Genomic DNA, 22,710 nt, shown 5'->3' on the forward strand with positions numbered 1-22,710 from the left:
TTTGAACCTCAATGGCGTCATCTGAGGCTCAGGTGCGCCCACCACCTGGTTGCTGTTTCCTTGTCCCTCTGGCCTCAGCATGCAGACCCTTTGCTTATTCATTGACAGACAGGCACAGAGCATCTTCGGTGTGGCAGGGATGGCCTAGGCTCTGGGGGTACCAGGGAGAAAACGCTTCTGGTCAAGTTAGAAGGAAGGCAGACCCTGAGGTCCTGGTGTGTTTTCACTGTTGTTAATACTAATGGCTGACATTTTTTGAGCAAGTGTTTTGTGCTGAGCGATTTGCATACTTGTTTAATATGTGTCTCCATACGTACCCCCAGGCATCCAAGAACCCTGAGATGGGCGTCTTACTCTACTCATTTCACAGAGAGACTAAGTTTGAACAGGGTGAGTCGTTTGCCTGAGGCCACCCAGGACCTGGGAGTGGAACTCGGTGTTTGACGTCGGAGCCTAAGCTCTCTGACAAGACACTGCTGCTTACCTGATCGCTCTCAGACTTACCGTGTCCGAGATGTCTCTCGGAGCACACGTGAACTTGTATTGCATGGCGTCAGCAGCTCTAGCCACTTCTGTCCAAAGTCAGAGCATGAAGCGTTTGTCCCTCCAGGCTCCGCCCTTAAGTGCTACATAAAGCTACTTCTGCGCTGTGCAGACTCTCCCCCCGCCTTGGTCAGCTAGCGATGGTGCCAGTGGCTTTTTCTCTTAGCGTGGAGTGACTGCAGCTCTGAGAAGCCATGGTTTAGTCTAAAAAATGAAGCGAGTTATATAACCGTATTGGGAGCTTACTGTGTGACTTGGGGAAGTAGTCAAAGAAGGAAATGTAACTTAGCGTTTTGACGGTGGGTGTTTTCTATCAAGGCTGTAGGCCTTGGTGAGCCAGCTGAGGTGTTGCTGGCAGCCCGGGTTCCTGGTCGTATTTCCTGGAAGGGCATTAATGGCAGGCTTCTGCCCAATTATAATGGTCATTTAATTTGCTCTCTGGTTATTTACTGTCCAAAGGAAGACGACGCTGTCTTACCTGTTCTGTTGTTCTGAGGCTTCAGTCACTGATCGGGGCAGGGAGCTGGCCTTGCTTGTAAAAAGTGCTCGGTGTCCTTGTGCAGCAGGTGAAAGATGGGGTTAATCTGCTGATTGCTTTTTACACAGCTTGTCGACAGCGCTTTCTTCTTCTCTGAGTCAATCCTGTTTTCATCCCTCTGCGGATGTGGGTGAGAGTCACTCCCTTCGCTGCCCGATGGTCGCCATGTGTAGAGCAGACATGTCCAGCCGCCTTCCCCTGCCTACTCGGCCACGATGCTCCTCTAACGTCCAGCCAGCCCAGTTCTTTTGTGCCCCCTTCATGTGCTTTTCAGGACTGGTGTTACTTCTGTGGTGTTCCCCTTGTGATGAAAAGAATTCCAAGTAGAAACGTTGCCTCGCTCTGTCCATGTTTATAGTGAGTAATGTCTCAGGCTGAGCAGTTCATGCACGTTTAACACCTTGCACATGTGCCCTGGCTCCACCTCACAGAATCTGGACCGGGCAGGTTACTTAACCTCTGTCCCATCCCCTTATCTGTAATCAGGACGGCAATGTAGTACCTGTTCATGTCACTACTATGAAGATTTGAAGATTAAGTAAGTTACTAGATATAAAATGCTTAGACCAGTGTCCAGCTCTACAAAAATGTTGGCCATTTCCATGGATGTTTTTCCCCAGCTAAAGTCATGGTCACAACTAAAGTTTCTGTGCATTTTAGACTATATGAATTGTCTGTGTACACAGAGTTAACTCTGTGTTTCCTACGTATGTCATTTGTTGATTTAGAATTGGATCGTTGATCTTTCTCTGGCCATTTCCTTTTTAACTGCAGGGCCTCAAGTGGTTGAGAATTTGTTTCTTGAAGTCATCCGGGCCTTTTATTCCTACTGCAAAGATGCTCTCGGCTCTGATCTTCAACTTAGCTACACTCAGAGTGGAAATTCGCTGATAAGGTATAGGTTTGACCTCCAACGTTACACTCTTCTTCCCTTCCTGATGCCATGATTTCTCTTCCTCTGTTGTTTATTGTAAGTTGTGAAGAGCTAGAGAGTGGAGTGGAGATGCGGCATAGCTTATCACTTAGGTAACCTCCATCCTTCAGTCAGCCAGCATGAATTGGCTGTTCCCTCGTGAGTACTCTGAGGGGTTTGAAAGGAGTGTGGTCCAGTCTCTGCGCTAGCCTGGGATATACGAACCATATTTATTGATCAAGTATGAAAAGTCCTTCAACGAAGGTGACCGTATCTAGATTAGCCAAGTAGTGAGCTGTGGGGGAAGGGCAGCTGTGTTGGGGGTGAGGTCAGGAGGTGGAGCCAGGGGCAGGGGTCAGCTGGAAACTAGTAAGGGGGGGAGGGAGGGGTAAGGCACCTGGAGGGCACATGCTGCAGGACCCTGAGGGCAGACGGGTTTGAGAGAAAGACATGCTGACTGAAAGTACATGTTATCTATCAATCTGTGTTTTGTTTTTCTTCTTTTTAAGACAGTACAACCTCTTCCTTTTTACTTTATTCTCAATATAATTTCCTGCTGCCTGAATTGGCATAGGGTGTATTGAAAATTTAAATTGATTGGAAGATTTTTTTGGTTTATTAATTGTGAACATACTAAGATTACTTAGTGTTTGCTTTCTTTCTCCTAGAGTAGTTTATTGTTTTTCTGAATATGAAAGTAGTAATATATGCTCATTATAGAATATACTAATATTTGAAGGTATCAAGAAAAGAGATATCACCCTTAATCCCACTGCCCTTCAGAGAAAAACCTAAAACATTTTCATTTCTTTTCAGACTTTTAACTTTTAATGCCTATATATATATATACGGGTGGGCGGAGGCAGAGAGACAGAGACAGACAGAAACCTACTTTTTTTTAAAGGTGGAATTACACTCACTATTTAGTTGCCTGTTTTTTTAAATGCAAGTTATGAGTAGCTGTGTTCTCTTCTCTTGTGGAAAATAGTGGTTGCCTGAGACCCTTAGGTAGGGTTTGTCACTTACTAAGAAATCCTGACTGGTTGGCCAGTCTCTTGCCGATTGACCTTTAGATGGGTTCTGCCTCTTCGGTGTTTGTAACGGCCTTGCAGTGGTACCCTTATGCATACATCCTGTGTGGTCGAGCAAGGGTCTCTGTAGGATAAACCCCTAGAGTAAATTTCCTGAGTCACAGGAGATGCACCTTTACGCGTTAGCCACGTTTCCCTCCCAAGTTCTCGCGCTGTGTTCTTCCACCATAGAGAGTATCCAGTTACCTACAGTTGGACTAGAACTGGTTTTCTATATCACATTCTTTTTACGATAGCTCTCAAGTTTATTTCTGAGAATAAATCAGCATAAATGCTGTTTAGGATGACATTATGCATATTCTTTCCTATGTAAGAACAGTAATATTTTTTATCTTTAATCGAGTTTGTCGGTCCCTCTAGAAATAAATTGTAAATGGTTAAATGAATTAGTGAATTAGTTTTTCAGACATGGTGTTCTTGTAATGCAGGGTGTTTCATAGATATATTTATTAATATCCCTTTTCCTTTACAGTACAATAAAAGAAAACAGAAATGCCTCTGAGATTGTTAAAACAGTGAATTTGCTGATCACTTCCCTAAGCACAGACTTTCTCTGGGATTATATGATGAGGTGTTTTGAGGATTGCTTTAGGTAAGTATGCAGTTCAGGATAATGAATATTTAGGAAGGATTAGAGGGTTTCATGGTTTCATAGCTGCTTATTGTGGTCAAATTATACATCACTGGCTAAAGTGGGGGTGGTCTGCTGAGTACACGATTGGAAAGAATTCACTTAAAATTATAATAGAATCAAAAACACATAATTCTGAAGTTTCTTTATTATTAAAGTCAAACTTTGGAAAGTCCTCTTTGCGTTTTCTGGTTACACCGATGACATCTGCTTTCTTCACCCAGTGTTTGGAGGCTTGATCTTCTAACGAAGCTTAGTTTTGTAGCTCCGTGACTGGAGAGAGTGAGTGAGTGTATTTGACATCATCACTCTTCTCAAATTCTTATTAAAATTAGTGTCTAACTCATCAGATAAAAGCTTTCATGTTTTTTAAGATGCCGTAATCAGTTTTACCACCACCTTTAACCCGGCGACTTGCACCACCTCAGGTTTGTGGGCGGGGCATACTCAGGAATCGTGCTGTCCTGCAGAGCCCCACCCACATCGTGTTCCCTGTAAAAGAGAAATAACGGAATCTCTCAAGCCCCATTTTGTCCTGTGAGTCACGCTATAAATCTTCATTCTTGTCACTCTCTTGGAACGCTCTGTGTTGTTGCACTGTCTTTGTGTATCAGCAGCCGTAACAGAAACTTTACTTACTAATGTTTGTCATGGGCCACCGTCTGGCCCTCAGGCCTTACAAGCATACTCATTAATGCTTCAGGACACCCCAAAGGGAAGTAGGCACTCTTGTCGCATAAGAAAGCCAGAGCCCAGAGACACACAGCAAATCAGCAGCAGCCCAGCTTAGAACCCAGGAACGCTCGATGACTTCCCAGGCACCCCCTCTCTGCTGTTCTGCCGCCTCTGGTGCCTTGGAGGCGTTCACACCATCGCGGTTAAACTCATCGTCACTGGACCCATGGACAACAGCCAGGCCCCGCTATACCGAGGCCAGGGTACATTTTGGTCAGCTTAGTTCCATTTCAGAGTTACAAGGTGTGCTTGCTTTATAAAAATAACTACGAAACATTTCAGAGGTAAGAAAGGGCAGAGAATAATGTCAGATACACATGCACCCGTTGCTAGGGTTACCGACACTTGGCTGTTGGTTTTCAGACTTATATTAAAGGAATAATGCGTTACTACCTAGACAGCGCTGGCTGCCCACCATCCCAGCACGTTTTCTCCTTTCCTCCTGCTGGTAACATCCTCCTGCCTATGTTCTTGTCTGTTCTTTTATGACAAGTGTGTATCCAGAATGATAGAGCCTATTTCATCTGTTGGAATTTCATATACGTCCTGGTAAGCTGTATGTGACTCTTTGCAGTGCGCTGTTGCGGGTGAACGGTCCTTTGGGGATTTGTCTGCATTGTAACATACACATCTAGTCCATTCATCTCTAGTGTAGTAGTGCGTCCTATAACTAACCTGGTTTCAGTGTTTTGTTGCAAATGCTGCTATGGTGACCACCTTTGTCCTATGCCTACACACATAAGCACGGGTTTCTTTAGAGTGGACGCCTAGAGGTAGAATCACTAGGATGTGTGTATGCAGTTCTTCAGTCACTCTCTTGCTAAAATAAACTCCAGTGTAACTAGTGAAGAAAATGAACTCGTCTACGGCCATGCCTCCCTGAACACGCCCAGTCTCGTCTGATCTCGGAAGCTAAGCAGGGTCGGGCCTGGTTAGTACTTGGATGGGAGACCACCTAAGAAGACCGGGTGCTGTAGGCGTGAAAGGAAGAAAAGGGAAGGGAAAGGACAGGAGGGGATGGGATTCGGGTTGAGTTGTACCCCAATAGCTGGGTGACCCCAAAGTTACTCTGTTTGGAGAACCAATATATACTTTCTAACTTAGCTGTTTAACCCGTTGCCAGCTTATTTAACGAGAAGTGTTGAGTTTCGGAGCCGTCTCGGCTTGCTCGAGGTGACAGGTGTTGGGCCTGTGTCTCTCTAGGCAGGCTCCTCCCCCGGAACATGCTTTCAGTCCGGGGCTGGAGCCTGGAATTGCTGCTGTTGACAGCGTTCCAGATCTGCTAACGCTTATCGACACTTCTCTGTGTTGAGTTGTTTTAGGCACCGACGCTTAACTATTGGAACTCTAGACGTTGTCTTTTATTATGCTTGAAATAGAATAAGTAACTTTGTTGGAAATTAAAGAAATGCTTGAAATTATTATAGGAGAAAGAGCTGATCTGGTTTTCTTTGCTGTGGCTTACACAGACCAGGGAAGCCGAGTCCCACGGCCGGGACGAGCAGCAGCCCTCCCCCCACGGTCTCGGAGCTCTGCACCCTCCTCGTGCTCCTCCTGGATGTCATTCCCTTGGTGAGGTCCTCTGGCAAACTAATTTCCTTGATATAGAAATAAATGTGGCAGTGATTTTCTATTAGAAAGGGTGAAGCCACTTGAAAGGAGAGGACAAATGTCCATCAACTTATCTAGATCAAAAAGAAATACTTTGTTTTCCAATTTGGGAATTAAGGTAAAACTTTAGGATCTAAAAAAATTGGATTTTCTAAGATGCTGTTTTGAGGTGAATTTTATTATTTTCCCCTGTGATTGTGAACTGAAAACCATGCCAGCTGACCCTGTTTTTGCTCCACAGGAACTGTACTCTGAGGTGCAGACCCAGTATCTCCCACAGGTGCTCGGCTGCCTGGTGCAGCCTTTGGCTGAGGAGATGGAAGCTCTGAGTTTACCTGAGCTCACGCATGCCTTGAAGACGTGTTTCAAAGTGCTCAGCAAAGTCCAGATGCCGCCTTCCTACCTAGACGCAGAGTCCACAAGCGGAAGCCCAGTACGTGCCGAGAGCGGCCGGATGGTTCTGTGCGCTTAAAAGGAGCTGACACCTTCATGGGAGCATGAAGTGTTTAGGGTTGGTTAGGGTAGGAGTAAGGACTAGAATATATGTAGGTAACGTCTAAAATACACTTCTCAGATCCTCAAGCACCTTCTAAAAGATTTTAGTAGGGAAGTTAACCGCCTTTACTTCGCCCATATTCCTGCTCCTTGCCTGCTGGAGCCCACACCGCGCAGCTAATGGCTAGATACAGCTCACCGTCCAGACGTTACTGTGTGCTTGTCTGTCTGTGTGTCATTTTGGTTTTTTTTCGAATATAAGTGAGATATTAGTTTCCTTGGACTGCAGTCACAAGGTCACTGCACACAGATGAGTGAATCGAGTAACAGGAAGAGCCTGTCTCACAGTTCTGGAGGCCAGGAATCCAAGGTCGGGGCAGCAGTGGGGCCGATGTCTGAGAGCGGAGGGAGAGGGCGTCCCATGCGCCTCCAGCCTCTGGCGTTCCTTGGCTTGTAGACGCATCACCCGAGTTTCAGCCTTCATCTTCACAGGGCGTCTTCCCCGTGTGTTCTGTTTGCATTTCCTCTTTTTGTAAGGTCATATTTGATTAGGGGCCACCCTAATAAACTCATCTTAACTCGATCATCTGCAAGGAGCCGATTTATAAAGTCACGTTCACAGGCACTGGAGGTTAGGACTGCATTATGTTTTTTTAGGAAATGCAGTGCAACCCATGACATTAACACTCTTCTCCAACTTGCTAACATATTGATATACACAGAGGTCTCATTCTTTTTAAACTTTTGCGTGACAGTCTGCAGTACGGCTTTACAGTTTCTCCAGCCACCCTCCTGTTGACGTCATTCAGGTTATTTCTGATTTTCCACCGGTAGAAACAGTGTGGCAGTCAGCATCGCCACACAGCTTGCTCATGGTTGCGAGCATTTCTGAAGGATTACTTCCTAGGAATGGATAGTAATCAAGCTCATTTTTTTTTTTTAAACTAGGAGAGAAGCTGCCAAATTGTCCTCCAGAAAGACTAACAATTATAGTTCCACAAACAGTTTGAAGCCCATGGTCTTCGAATTATTTTTATTTTCTACCTTATTTAGAGATTTGAAAATTCTGCCTTTGAAATTTGTTGGGTGCAGTGGCAGACAGGAGTGTGAACAGACTAAAAAGTGAGCCATTTTCCGGGAAGCCCTGCCTGGTGGGACTTGAATCTCACCTTTTTAGGGGCCACCCTAATAACCTCACAGGTTGCTACCTCAATTTCAAAGTCTTTTTTTTTTTTCTAGCTGTTCTAGCTATTGAAAAAAATATCCTAAACAGGATTTAAGATACAAAGTTTATGTGTAGACTACAAATTGAGAATATTTTAAAAATTTCATAATACTATTTCATTCTTCCCTAGAGAGCACAATGGGTTAAATGCTGAAGAATTTTAAATTTAATGTAATATCCAAGTAATAGTATAAGGAAAGAGGTTGATTTATTGAAGGTTGAAGAGTCATCTTTTTGGAAAAGCCAAAAATATATATACAGTAGGTCTCTAAATGACATCGTTTCATTCTAAAGTTGATGAGATGCCATCGGAACGTAACCATTGTTTATGTGAATTAGCCTACGGTAAAATTGGGTTCCTTGTTCTTTCTCTTAAAGTCGCAGAACTTATTGATGACACTAAGCGAGGACTTACTGTACACATATGTATGTGTTTTTATACGTGTGTGTACGTGTATGTAAACATTTTGTTCTAGCTTTCTCGTTTTATTCATGCCTATATTTTACCCTCAGCCCAGTTCCCTCATTCATATTTTTAAATCTGTCAGAAACTGTTTTTAACTAATTTTTGTAAACACTGACAGGTCTAAATCAGTAACATAAAGTTGGGTTCACGGCCATCCTACTGGAAGAGCGTGGCAGCGTGGCAGCCTCTCCGTGGGGCCCGCTGCCTCCTGCCACTCGGTGCCACCCTCATTTGATTATGTACACGGGGATTCTCTTGGTGTAGAGAATTATGATTTGGAAAACCAGGAAGTACACATTATGGTTTGCCTCAGTCTTACAAGATGTACATTACAAACTTCTTTTTTTTTCAGAGTCCAGTAAAAGGTGAAAAGAGTGAAATAATTTTAGACACAAAGGCCGTGATTCCAGGTGATGAAGACACTTTGTTTCCTCCACTGAAATCTGAAGACAGTGGGATCGGGCTCAGCGCATCGTCGCCGGAGCTGTCTGAGCACTTGAGGGTCCCCAGAGTCTCCCCTGAAAAGGACGACGTTTGGAAGAAGGGCGGGAGCATGCAGAGGACGTTTTTTTGCATCCAGGAGCTGATTGCCAACTTCGCCCAGAAGAACATCTTTGGAGTCCAACAGATGACATCTGGGGACGAGAACAAGGCCGAGGAGCCTGAAGGCCAAAGGGACAAGGGCCGGACGCAGGGCCCGGAGCTCAGCGACCCCAGCAGGAAGAACTCATGGGAGGCCAAGCCCATCAGTGTGCCTCAGTTTAAGCAGATGCTGTCAGACTTGTTCACAGTTCGAGGGTCTCCATTTAAGACAAAAAATGCGGTGTCGCCGTCGCCTCTGCCCAGCAGCCCTGGCCGAAGAAAGGAGGGCGACTGGGCCGTGGACCAGGTGGTCATTGCCCCAGGGAGCCCGAGGGAGGGCTGCAGGGAGGCCTTTGCCGCCGCCTGCCACCTGCTGCTGGACTGCGCCACTTTCCCCATCTACCTGTCCGAGGAGGAGACAGAGCGGCTCTGCGAGACGCTCTTCCAGCTTCCTGGTGAGAGGGCGGCCCGCTGAGGCCTTTTGGAGGGCTCACGTCACTTAGGCATTGATGCTTGCAGGGGAGCTGGCATCATGTCACCCCACAGGGACAATGCCACACTCGTTTTCTTCCTTAGTGTATAGTTAGCTGTGTGCACACTTGACTTGTGTCTCTCCAGATGGCAAATTGATGAGGCTGGGTCTGTGTTTTTAAATTTTGGGCGTCCGGCACAGCCCATTGAAAGGTGTGGAACATAGAAGATGCTTAATAGTAATTGATAAATAGTAATAGAATTGATAAGTAGACTGTTCCGTGAGACCTCTTGTTAAAGATTTGTGTATTAGTTTGCCAGGGCTGCCATTAAAAAGTGCTACAAACTTAGTGGCTTAAACGACAGAAATTTATTCTCTCACAGTCCTGGAAGCCAGATGTCGGCAGGGCCCTGTGTGCTCCTTCCAGATATGCTAGGGAAGGGCGTGTCCCAGGCCGCTCCCCTAGCCTCTGGCGGTTCGTTGGCTCAGAGCCTTGTGGCTCCAGTTTTACAAGGCCTTATTCCTGTATGAGGCGTTATTCCTGCATGCGTCTCTGTACTCAGAGTCCCCTTCATGAGGACAGCAGCCGTATTGGGTTAGGGGCCCACTACTGTGACCCCGTCTTAACTAATTACATCTGTATCGACTCTATTTCCAAATAAGGGCAGATTCTGAGGTCCAGGGGTGAGGATTTCAGCATAAAATCTGGGAGGACACAGTTCAGCCCATAGCAGGCAGTGTCTCAGCTCAGGCTGCCGTAACAATACTGCAGACAGGTGGCTTGAACAGCAGGACTTTGCTTTCTCACAAAGGTCAGGGTGTTGGTGCATTCGGTGTCTGGTGAGGGCCCTCCCCTTGGTACAGAAGGCGGCGTCCTCGCTGGGTGCTCACTTGCTGGGAGTGTGGAGGGGCGTCTGAGATGTCTCCTCGTAAGGACGCTCATCCCACCTGAAGGCCCTGCCCGCACGGCTCATCTAAACCTAATTACTTCCCAGAGGCCCCGCCTCTGACCATCCCATTAGGGGTGGGGCTTCACCACGTGGACTCTGGGCAGATATGATTCAGCCCATCACAGGCAGTGAGCACTTGGAAGAAAGGAAAGGATACAGGGGAGGGTGGAAAACGAGAAAGTGTCAGCACAGGTTTCACCCCTTGTAGTCACCACTCACTCTGCTTTCCCTGGGCGCTTCGTCACCACTCACTCTGCTTTCCCTGGGCGCTTCGTCTCCGCCCTGGCTGCCCCTGGCGGTGTGTACTTGGAAGACCGTGCTGAGCACTGACACCTTCTGTCACCGGCCTTACCACCTAGAGAGCCTTGAAAAAACGTTTTGAATTCTATGCCCCAAAGTGTGGATTTTGTTATATCTAAACTTTTAAAGTAAAAGAAAAGCAAACATATCGAATCACCTCAAAGCCCTGAGATTGATGTTGGCAGACTTTGAATAATCTAACAAGCCTGTGAAACCAGACTGGCCCTGGGTGATGACTGCATATTGTCACCACCAGGCCATTACACTGCTGTCTGGGTGACTCCCGGATCCGAGGGTGTCTCAGAATCTGCAGGTGGGGGCGCGTTCTCACGTGCTGGTGCTCGTTGCATCCTCTCTGGTCGGCTTTCTTTCAGGAGCCAGCGAGGCCAGTTTTCCCTCATGGTTGAAATCCCTTATGACCGTTTGCTGCTGTGTGACCGACTGCTACCTCCAGAACGTGGCCATCTCCACTCTGCTGGAAGTGATTAACCATTCGCAGTCCCTGGCACTTGTCATCGAAGACAAGATGAAGCGCTACAAAAGCTCTGGCTACAACCCCTTTTCAGGCAGGCTGCAGATGGTCACGGCCCCGCCCGTGGCTCCAGGGATTCTGAAGGTCGTTGCAGAGAGGACAGACTTCTACCAGGTATTTCCCACCTGGAGGAGGGTGGGCGGGGCCCTGCGACCCTCTTCCCAGACCAGTTATTGAAAGTTGTCCCTAAGGCCACAGTCACCGTGATCAGAAATATGGCGGCTCTGGTGACACCAGAGAGGGTTACTCGAGACCGGTGCCTGCCTTGTGCTGTTTGCACAGTTTCTGGCCCTGGAGTGAGTATTCAGTATCACAGATTTAACTGTAACTTGATAATTAGAAAACGCAGTCACTTAGATAAAAAATAAATGATGGTTAGGGGGCTTGAACCAGTCAGTGGTTAATCTGATCTGTGCACAGTTTTGTCAGATAGAAACAAATGGGCCAAAAAAAGAAGTTCTCGGATGTGAGATGTCCCTAAAATATTATAACTCATAAGACATAATCTTTTTCTGTGACCTGGAAGAATGCCTTCAGAAATGTTCCCCCCACAAGTGGGGACCATCCCTCCTTTTGAGTCACCCTGTGGGTCGAGCACCCCTGCTGTGCTCCCTGGGACTTAGGGAGGGGCTGCAATCAGTTGGGGACCCTGTAAGTTCAAAGATGGAGGACTTTATTTAGGGAATGATTTGTTTCTTGAAAGTGAATCAGGCATCTGCCACAGCATCGTGCATAGAAACGGAAACAAACAGGTTTGTGGACATAAAGCTGAAGGCCAGTTTGAGCCAACCCTAGGTGGTGGGGACAGTGTCCACCTCAAGACTGGTGACCATCGCACGTCCACCACGCTTCTCAGAGGACGCGCCTCTGGAGCCTGTGCTGGCGCAGGGCAGGGCTCGAGGCGTCTCGTTGGAAGGGTGCGTCAGCCAGCAGGCTCTCGCTCCCCGTCTCCCCGTCGATTCGCTCTCTGAAGCTGGTCAGGAAGCTCGAGCACAACCTGTAATGTCGCCTCTTGCCTGGATGACTTCTGGGGGTGTCAGGGTTTGGTTTGGGTTTGTTTTGTTTTGTTAGTGGTGTTTCTTTGTGTATTAAGGAGTCTCACAGAGCAAATGTAAGTAGAAGCCAGTACCTTGGGACAGGGACTGGGCTGACACGGGGAGGAAATGAGTAGGTACTGCCCGTGATCACACGATGGCCCCTGTGTCCCAGAGGGTGGCTCGTGTGCTTTGGAATCAGCTGAACAAGGAGACCCGGGAACATCACATTACCTGTGTAGAACTGTTCTACCGGCTACACTGCCTGGCCCCGACGGCCAACATCTGTGAGGACATCATCTGCCATGCCCTCCTGGACCCCGACAAGGTGAGTCTCTGCAGCCCATAACCTCCATCCTGCAACGGTTCCAACTGCTGGGCCAGCCTGCCACTTTAAGTGCCCTGGGCAGGCTTAGGCATATCCAGTCGAAGTCACTCTGGGGCTCAGTGCACATCCTGGTTAATGTGCAGAAGTGTTGCAAATGCCAGGATGGGAAGAACTCCAGACCCAAGCCATCCCCTTGAGAGATCTAGAAGTGGGGTTCATGTCTGCATTAAGGCTGTCCAGGGACACCTCCCAGGCTCCCATGATGTCTGCAGGACCGTCGTGGGTACCACAGGGCTTCCGTAGCGTTGGTGAGGCCGGCAGACGTGCAGACTGTGTCGCCCCTTGAAGCCCTGGCTCTCCTTTGCAGTCACATCGTGTCCTCGTGCTCTAAGCCATTCGGCCCGTCACTTCCAAAGGGCACGAGAACCCCGTGCTCTCGTGTGTTCCTTGCACACAGGCCTGCATGTGACCCCGGACACGGGCTAACGATGCACGTTACTGAAAATGCGTTGTGTCGAAGTAAGCAGGGGAGGTGTCCTGTCCTCCTGCAGGTCGGACACCAGGGACAAATAGGGTCAGCTCTGCTGCCGCCTCTCTCCCCAGCTCTCGTTTGTTCTTAAATCAAGTTTGCTGCGACTGAAAAGAGTTTATTTCCTAATTAAGGGAACAAGATTGGAAGCTCTGTTTAGATTTTCCGTCATCTGGCACCTGACACGAGAGATCCAAGGCAGTCGGGTGACATCTCACAATCGCTCCTTCGATAGGTGAGGCCGTCCTTGTTGTCATTGACCCTTGGTGCAGAGGGACCCTTTGCAGAGATTCTTGAGCAGCACGTCGGGCGGGAGGGTGGGAGATGTGTGGCACTGACAACCCGATCCCTGGGTTGTGGTGCTCGGCAAACGAGTCCCGTGATGCCTATGCGAATCTGGGCCAGACCCTTGTGAGTAGATAGGTGGTAGGAATTTATCGACGTGATCGGGGAGCCCAGCGTGCCTCCGAGTCACCTGAGGAGCTTTACTGCGTGTCCCTTGGGGGATTTCGTGGGGAGGTGCAGGTGGGCTAGATCGTGCTTGGAGCAGGGGCCACACTGTGTAGATAGATATGCTTGTAACATCATTAACTTCATGCAGGTACCTCATAGACCACATTGCGTTAAAAAATTCCCTTCCTGTTTCCAAAATCCTAGGTGTGGGGCCAGACCCGCACCTCCGATGCCAGCTCGTTGTGATGCCCGAGGCCCGCCCTCACGGTCATGTTTAACCGATCTGGCCGAGGCTCGGGCGCTGGGGTTAAAAGCTCTCCTGCTGATTGTAGCACGAAACGAGGTTGCACTCTGGTTGTCCTCGTCCACCTGGGTCCACGAGCCCAGCGTGGGCGGGTCCACGAGCCCAGCATGGGCGGGGTCCACGAGATTCGTGGGCACACGCACTGGACACTGACCGGCGACGCGGTTCCACACACAGGTCCCTGTTCGTCGTGCTGGACAGCCTGACCTGCACGGACGGCGCCATCAGCGCGGCGGCCCAAGGCTGGCTGGTGCGGGCGCTCTCCCTCGGCGATGTGGCACGCATCCTCGAACCCGTGCTCCTGCTCCTGCTCCAGCCCAAAACCCAGAGGACCTCCATTCACTGCCTCAAGCAGGAGAACTCGGCGGGTGAGTGGGCTGCACGGGCCACCAGGCCAGTTCTGTGTCCGAGAGCCCCGGGCCCAGGAGGGAGAGAGGCGTCCTGGGCCCCGTGGCCACGTGTGACAGCTAAAGCACATAGACCCACTCTGTGATGTCACCGGATTCAGACGGTGTAGAGGTAACCTCTGTAGATTTCTCTGTAGATTCGTGTGGACTTCTAAAATCTACGGATCAGATGAACCAGCACTTAGAAATGCTAGGGAGTGGGTTTCTTTTCACTAAATTTTTTTTAATAAAATAGGAAAATTTTAGTCACCCGAGTTCCAACGAAAATTGCTGATTCTTGATTCTTTTCCTGGAGAAGACAGTTCAGGAGCCTGTGAGGTAGGAGAAGAGAATAAGAGGCCACCCATTCACACGTCGCCAAAGCCAGCCTGCACTGGGGGACAGTCATGGTCTGAGACCCGGCGTGCAGTGGAGTCTGGTTCACTTGGCCAGGCCTTCTCTCCGAGTCCCTGGGGACAGGGTGGTTTGGAATCCCTTCCAAATCAGATGACCGACAGTGCTGAAATTTGCATATGATCTGGTCAGTTGTACTTTAGCTTATAAAAATAGCTTATTTGTGAACCCGCAATGACAGGTTAAGTGGTTTCTTTCTATCTGCTCTCTAAGGGTCTTTCCAGCTAGAAAATTCTCTTAACACACAGTCAGAAATGCAGAAGAAATAGCCTTTGGGTTCAGAGAACTTCCAGAGGCAAATTTAAAAGAATACGGGTGGGAGGAAGAAAAGGTCTCAAACCCGGGAGTTCATTACCGAGGGCTGTGTCTGGCCCAGCCCTCGGAGGACACTGCCCCACAGTGAGTGCGCTGACCCCTGGGGAGATCATTACCGAGGGCTGTGTCTGGCACAGCCCACGGAGGACACTGCCCCTCAGTGGGCACGCTGACTGCCCGCTGCTCTCCGAGCCACGGCTTCACCGGCTGTGAGTTCGTCTGCTTAGCTTGCTGGGTTGTAAATATTTTGTGTTTGTCACAGTCTTATCTTCCAGAGAAAGGCAGCCTAGCACCTAAATAAGCAAAGATTTCTGAGAAGGTGGCCTCTCTTGACAAGTTTTCTTGCCTAAAATTGTAACTTCTGGTTCTCCGTCAGGAAGAGCTGGCTGCCTTCTCAAAGAGGTTGCTTTTAATTATTCCACATCATAAGAAAGTAAAATTCAAAGAAGTTTTAACTAAGTACCTTCTTTAAAGTTTGACTGTTGCTTATGGTGCTTAATTTTTAGTATTCCTTTGTCTACGTTAAGAGGAAAGTTTTAACTCTGTGTTTTACCGGGTTTTAAAAGTCTCACGGCCCTTCCCGCTACTTCCCCTAGCGGATGTTTTCTGCTGCTTCCTGATGGGAGGAGGTCTCTTTCCTCTGCCCCCTTCTTCCCTGGAGGCAACTAGAAGTGTGCTGCTTCGCCGGCCTTCCCTCTGTGGCCTGACAGTAACCCGTTTTTAAAATACTCCCGCGTGCGTCAGCAGCGCTTCTGTTTCTAACATCTTATTCTTCTTTCCTGGTCTTCATTCATGTTCGTGGGATACATTGGTTGAGAGCCGCATGTTAAAAGTGTTGGATGGTGCCAAAGACTTCAAGGTTTTGCCCTCTTTTAAAGAGATCTGAGTATTTTTAAATGTTGTATATTACAGAAGTACTAACATGCTTATTTTAAAAATTGGAATGATGAAGTAAAAACACAAGTCAGAGTGCCTTGTAATGCCAGGTGATAGAGCTAGTTCCGTTAATGGTCTGGCATGTATTCTTCTAGATATTTGCATAGGTGCATGTTATAGATACTCTCCCCTAAATGGACTCATTCGATACAGCTTGATTCTGCAGCTTGATTTTTTTTCTCATACTTAATATATTCTGCACATTACTCCATGTCAGTGCGTATAGTTGTATCTTTTTAAAATGGGAACAGTTTGTCTTTACACAAGACCTTTCAGTGAATACTCTTCTAACTTTGAAACCTTCCTGACATTTCTGTAGGATACATTTCTTGAAAGGAAATTTCTGGGACAAAATATAATACATGCTTTTTAAAATCACCCCCTGCAATGTTATGGTATTTATATTTTGTATGACAGAGAAACTAAATGATCTGATTTTGAATATTTTATGTATTTATTTTGGTGTGTTGACCATATATTATTTTTATTTCATAGTGATAAAATGTTTTTCCTCCCTTCAGCCTGCCTCCTCTCCTTTCTTGTTCCTAAAGAAATGTCCGAAGAATAATGAAAATTATTCCAATTTTTAATATAAGCATGTTAGTACTTCCGTAGTCAGAAAACACCACATTTTAAAAGAATGGCACCCCATGCTTGCAGGCACCCGTTTATTTTCTCTGTTGAAACATTGGTTTCCAATTTGTCGGCCCGTGGGTGGGCAGAGAGTAAACAGTGCTGCTCTGGGTGTGGTCGCTGAACCCCGATCTGTTTGTGAACCTCAGAGGGGGGTTTCTCAGGCCTCATGGGGGGAGGTCTCAGGCTGTGGGGCGGGGGCGGGGGACAGCGGGGGAGGTCTCTAGAGTGGGAAGCCCACAAGCACGGCGGCAGCTTTTTCTAGTGTGAAAAGCCCAGAGAGCTTGATTGATAGTTTGAGCTGCTTTCTCTTTTTTTAATGCTTACCTTATTTTATTTTTCTAAAATTAAACTATTTTCAAATTATTGAAACGGTCTGAGAGGCAAGGCTAGTATTACTAGATAGCTTTCAAACAAGCCGAATGACATCTAGTCACTTCGGTAGTTTAAAGGACCCAAGCAGTGAGCATCTGGGTGAGGGTAACTCCTAGGACTTAGCGCTTGCTTCTCTTTCTATTCAGAAGACAACAGAGCAGGGCCCCAGACTCGCTCCCGGTGTTGGACAATTAAGCCAGCCTACCTGATTAATGTCAATGCTATGTCAAAATGTGAATTTTTACCATAACATAGTGTCTTAAGTTTGCCTCGTGAAGGATTAATTAAGCAGTTCTTCTGCCTCCAAACCGCACTAGAGAACAGAGAGATGAGTTTTGGGGAAAAGACGATGTAGTGTCTTTAATTCTTTCCTTTTAATTTCTTCTAGAGATCAGATTTTATGTGATGCAGTGCATTACTGCATGTGGAGTCAGTATGGCCAGCCATGTCGTTTTTGTGAAAAACATGGTAAAAGTGTGGAATATGAATTAGCCAATGTGTCCTGATAACGTGGGCCTTTAGGTAAAATAATCTGAATTTTGGAAGGACTGTGCATTAGCTGAGGATACTGTAACAAAATGCAGTAGACTGAGTGGTTTAAACAATAGACATTCGTTTCTCAGTTCTGGAGGCTGGGAAGTCCAAGATTGAGGTTCTGGCAGGGTTTGGTTCCTGGCGACAGCTCTGTTCTTGGCTTGCAGATGGCTGCCTTCTGTCTTCATCCGCATCCTCTGCACGCATGGGGCAGGGGGGCAGGGTGGGTAGGGGAGAGGAGGAAGGAGAGAGACTTTTGAACATTTTGGAAGACCTGTTCACTATCTACCTTTATCCACCGTGTAATCTGGACCCAGCTGTTCCAGTTTCATGGGGGGCATTCTGTTAATGTTGGCCTTTCTGACTGGCCTTCAGACAAAGATCGCTCTAGAAGTAACTTGCCATAGCTCACCCCTCTGTTCTGAAGTTGTGTACCATCTTGTAATTTTCAGAAGACTTGCATCGTTGGTTTAACAGGAAGAAAACCTCTTGCAAAGAGGCGTGTGGCGTGTCGGAGCTTCAGGACGGCAGCCTGGAAGAAGGTGCGCCCCTGAGCCAGTTCACCACCGTGGACCGGGAGGCCATCTGGGCCGAGGTGGAGAAGGAACCAGAGAAGGGCCTGCCGGGAGGCGAGCTGACGGAGGAGGACCTTCCCTACTACGGGGACCTTCTCGACAGGACAGCCAGTGGCGCTCCTGACAGCAGCGAGCACACCGAGTCTGCAGACACGAGCTCTGCCCTCACGGACAGCGAGAACACGTCCTCCTTCTCCTCGCCGTCCCACGACCTGCAGGAGCCGAGCCACGAAGACAGCTGCTGCGCGCCCATCCCCACGGCCGGCCGGGGCTACCCCAGGCGCTCCGCCTTGCTGGCGGCCTTCCAGCGGACACCTGCAAGTCCAGTGCCAGGTTGGGCCTGGCGCGCGTGGACTCGGACAGGACCCAGGCTTCAGAGTCGCTCTCCAGTGACGAGGAGGCCGACCTGGAGCTCCAGGCCCTCACCACGTCCAGGCTGCTGAAGCAGCAGCGGGAAAGGCAGGAGACGGTCGAGGCCTTGTTCAAGCACATCCTGCTCTACCTGCAGCCTTACGACTCCCGGCGCGTCCTCTACGCCTTCTCGGTGTTGGAGGCCGTGCTCAAAACCAACCCCAAGGAGTTCATCGAGGCCGTGTCTAGGACGAGCATGGACACTAGCTCCACCGCACACCTCAACCTCATCTCCAACCTCCTTGCTCGCCACCAGGAGGCCCTCGTTGGCCAGAGTTTCTACGGAAAACTGCAGACCCAGTCCCCCAACGTGTGTCCCCACTCCCTGCTGATCGAGCTCCTCACCTACCTGTGCCTGAGTTTCCTGCGCAGCTATTACCCCTGCTACTTGAAGGTGTCCCAGCGAGACACGCTCGGCAACCGGGACGTCCAGGTCAAGAGTGTGGAGGTTTTGATTAGAATAATGACGCAGCTGGTCTCAGTGGCCAAGTCCGCCGAAGGGAAGGACGTGGAGTTCATCCCCAGCTTGCTGCAGAGGTGCAAAGTTCAGGAGTTTGTCCTGCTGTCGCTGTCAGCATCCATGTACACGAGCCAGAAGCGCTATGGCCTGGCCACGGCGGAGCGAGGCCGGGCCGTGCGGGAGGACAGCCTCTTCGAGGAGAGTCTCATCAACTTGGGCCAGGATCAGATCTGGAGTGAGCACCCTCTGCAGATCGAGTTGCTGAAGCTCCTGCAGGTGCTGATCGTCTTGGAACATCACCTGGGCCAGGTCCTGGAGGAGGCGGACAACCAGCCAGAGCTGTCCCGGGAGTGGCGGAGGGCCCTCAACTTCCAGCAGGCCATCAGCGCCGTGCAGTACGTGCAGCCCCACCCCCTCACCTCCCAGGGGCTGCTGGTGTCCGCGGTGGTGAGAGGTCTGCAGCCGGCCTACGGCTACGGCATGCACCCGGCCTGGGTGAGCCTGGTCACACACTCTTTGCCATACTTCGGAAAGTCTCTGGGCTGGACAGTGACACCTTTCGTTGTGCAGATTTGCAAAAACTTGGATGAGCTGGTCAAGCAGTATGAAAGCGAATCTGCGAAGCTTTCTATCAGGTACGGTGAGGCCTTGAAGCGTTACTGTTCTTTTAGTGGTAGTTTTGGTAATGAATGATTGATTTGCTGTAGAAGCCAGCTGGAGGACAATTTCAGCCTAACTAGAAGCTTATTTAGCATTGTCAAGAGGGGTGACAAGGAACTAAATGTTCAGATCCTTGTCTTTAGTCCCACAGCTGCCCAGGCCAGCTTAGTGTTGCAGGACAAGCCAGTCACTCTGTTATTTTTGTAAAACGGAAGTAAAAACGTGAATCACCTTCACAGAAATTAGAACACCTGGAAACATTTTTCCAAAGTAACAGCATGAATGTAAAATAGCACAAAAGACGCTTTACAATATTATGACAGTATTTTATTATGTTGCCATGAGAACCCCAGTTTGTTTAAGATAGTGATTTCTCTCTGGTTGCTATGTTTGTAAGATTAAGACCTTTCGTGGCCTCATTCTTAAAAATTCTCAAAACTACTTTCTCGTTTCTTCACCAAAGCATAACCTCCAAGAGGGAAAACATTTCTCCGGATTACCCACTCACTCTCTTGGAAGGTCTGACAACCATCAGTCATTTTTGTCTTTTGGAACAACCCAACCAAAATAAAAAGGTAGGTCTTTGAGTTGGAGGCAATTTTCATAACACCGGTATGACTTTCAAATAAGAAATGGGTGTAAGTAATGCTAATGTGTATGCAGATGCACGTGTATAGATGCAAACAAATGTCATGCAAATGTATGCACCTAGTACTGCAGGTGTGGATTTGTTCTTCCCGTACTCCTTTAGCCCTTGCCCATTGTTTCATCGGTAACTACATGGAATAAAATATAAAGCCATTTGCTTGATTTTTAAGCTGATGTTCATTTTTTCCCCCTATGTGCTTGAACTCTGTGTCGGGAGACATTTGAGCTGTTAGGTGCTCCACTCTATCTGGGATGAAATTTGAGAATGCAATTAATGCTTGGTCCAGTGATTGCGTTTGTAATGCGGAAATCTCAGACTCGCAGCTGTCCCTCTTTGAAAGAAGTCCATGGGTCAGATGCCCAGGGCAGCATGCTGCTTCCAGACCCCCGCACACGAGACTCGCTCGGAGGAGGCCGCGGCCCAGACTTCACCCCGCCAGCACCGCTCTCCTCACGGAGAACCTCTGCCACTGATGCAGCCGGGTCTCACGCCTTTTCATTTTCAGACCACTGCCGTAAGCGACCCCAGCAATTTGAAAAATGCCAAGAATGCCATTCTGGAAGAGCTGCCTCGCATCGTGAACACCATGGCCCTTCTCTGGAATGTTCTCAAGAAGGAGGAGATGCAGAAGAGGCCCGTGGACCTCCTGGGGGCCACGAAGGGATCCTCTTCCGTTTACTTTAAAACCACCAAGGTGAGAGGTTGTTCTCTATGGTTTTGTGTTTTCCTTTGTCTTGTATTTTCTCACCAAAAATAAATGCATACGGGAACATACATGTAAATAAACTTAACGGGCTCGATAAAACTCAGATGTCTAAGTCCGAAGTAGAAATCTCTAGTTTGTCGATAACAAATAATTTTTCTATTCATGGAATAGAAGGCTTTGTGGGTAGTTTTCAGCCTGTATTATTTCCCTATTGCCTTTTTAAATTTTAATTAGAATTTTTTTTTATAGTGACATTGGTTGATGAAATCCAGTAAGTTTCAGGTGTATAATTCAACAGTGTGCCTATTTTTTAAACTGAAAATAAAGTCTCTGTGGGTTTGAGATGGGGTACCTGTTTCTCTCAAGCTCCTCTACTAAAACAGCTTATCTCTGTTCCACTGTTAGTGGTACCTTGTACATGTGGTGTCTTTGAATTTTTTTATTAAACCAAAATCACACAACCTAGAACAACATGTCTGGTTCATTCTCCTCAGTTGTAACAGTCTCTGCCTTGGAAGCATCTAGGCACATGACACAGTCTCTGCTGTAGGGTGTGTGGCAGCCGTGTCTCACATCAGCTAAGCACCCATGGTGGCAAGGTTGGCCTCAGGGCTTACGCGGGTGCCGGACTGAGTAGAGGGGTTCAGAACACAGGGAGCCAGACTTCCAGGGCTCAGCTCCCTGCTTAGCGGTTCCCGGGACCTCGGGCAAGTTCATTAACCTCCCTGTGCTGCAGAGTCCTCAGCTGGAAGCTCCATAAGAATCCTCTCTGTTGATTGGCATATTTAGTTCTCACCTACGAGATCATACTGTTACTCCCAGGTTACAGATGAGGACGTTGGGGCAGAAAGAGAGTGAGTGCTTTGCCCGCAATCACACATCTGATAAGTGGCAGCAGTGGGATCAGACCCAGGCAGTCCGGTGCCCAGGTCAGAGTGCTTTTAGGTACTGTGGTGCACAGGCCTCCAGAATATTCTGTCGGTCCCATGGATGCCCGTCAGGGGAAATCCGTACTCCAAGCTTCCACAGGAACTTGCTTGAAGCTCGTCTTCTCTAAAAAAGAATAAAGAAAACCCTTAGACACTTAACCTCTGATCCTCAGTTTTCTCATTCGTAAAATGGGTCTGTCATCAGTATCCTACCTCACAGGCTGATGGAAGGACTCATTTTGATGATGGCGAGCATTCGTTGAGCACTTAACTCTAAGCCCGCCCTAAAGGACCAAGGCCTTGGGCAGGGATGTCGATAGTCTCCCTAGAGCAGGGGCCAGGGTGGCATGGAAGGGACATCCGTATCCCATGCTCACCTGCATCTAACGCACTGAGCAGAGGCAGAGGGAACATGCTAGGAAGCGTTCAGTAAGCTCATGCGTTTGGTGAACATCTGCATGCCCGCTATGTGTCCCAGGACCTGATCATGAGCCAGGAAGTCCCTGCCCTCGTGGCAGACACAGATAATTTACACAGAACGGTGACAGCGCTACAGAGAGATGCAGGGCGCTCCGACAGCATGCCGCCCAGGGCTGGGCGGGGTGGCCTTTCTGAGGCAGAGTGGCTGCGGAGACCCCTGAGAGCACCTGACCAGGGCAGTGGCAGGAAAGGCTTGGCGACCCACGGGGTTCGCAGGGGAGGGAACACGGCAGTTCCAGAAACTGAGAAAAATCCACACTCAGTGAAAGGGAGGGGGCGAGTGGGGTCCGGGGCACTGTTCTGCGTTTATTCTGAATCGATTAAACAATAATAGTAGTTAACTAGTACTTATTTCAGGAAACTGGACAGCATCTTTCTAGTGAATACAAGCCTTTCCTGGGCTGGTCGAGACAGGCAGAGGCTGAGGACCTTGGGGTGGGCTAGCGCCGGCCCACTGCCGGTCGCCCCTTATCTGCAAAGCCCCAGCCCTGCTCATGGCTGCTCGAGTGTGGTGC

General features: G+C 48.5%; 1 protein-coding gene and 1 non-coding gene across 2 annotated transcripts in view; both read left to right on the forward strand.

Annotated features, from left to right (window-relative positions):
* The window catches only part of DOP1B (DOP1 leucine zipper like protein B), an 82,578-nt gene that overhangs the window by 34,162 nt on the left and 25,706 nt on the right, over positions 1-22,710 (forward strand). The window contains 13 exon segments of the mRNA XM_039858029.1: positions 1,856-1,976; positions 3,558-3,677; positions 5,921-6,023; positions 6,304-6,495; positions 8,601-9,285; positions 10,927-11,198; positions 12,294-12,446; positions 13,110-13,210; positions 13,910-14,100; positions 17,778-18,206; positions 18,209-19,406; positions 19,895-20,006; positions 20,586-20,774. Of these exon segments, the coding sequence (XP_039713963.1) occupies positions 1,856-1,976; positions 3,558-3,677; positions 5,921-6,023; positions 6,304-6,495; positions 8,601-9,285; positions 10,927-11,198; positions 12,294-12,446; positions 13,110-13,210; positions 13,910-14,100; positions 17,778-18,206; positions 18,209-19,406; positions 19,895-20,006; positions 20,586-20,774 (3,866 nt within the window).
* Positions 5,313-5,431, forward strand: LOC120599099 (5S ribosomal RNA). The gene has a single exon (XR_005651803.1). It is a non-coding gene; the product is annotated as a 5S ribosomal RNA (ribosomal RNA).

Source organism: Pteropus medius, unplaced genomic scaffold (genome assembly GCF_902729225.1).
Source record: "Pteropus medius unplaced genomic scaffold, Ma_sr-lr_union100, whole genome shotgun sequence".
NCBI lineage: Eukaryota > Metazoa > Chordata > Mammalia > Chiroptera > Pteropodidae > Pteropus > Pteropus medius.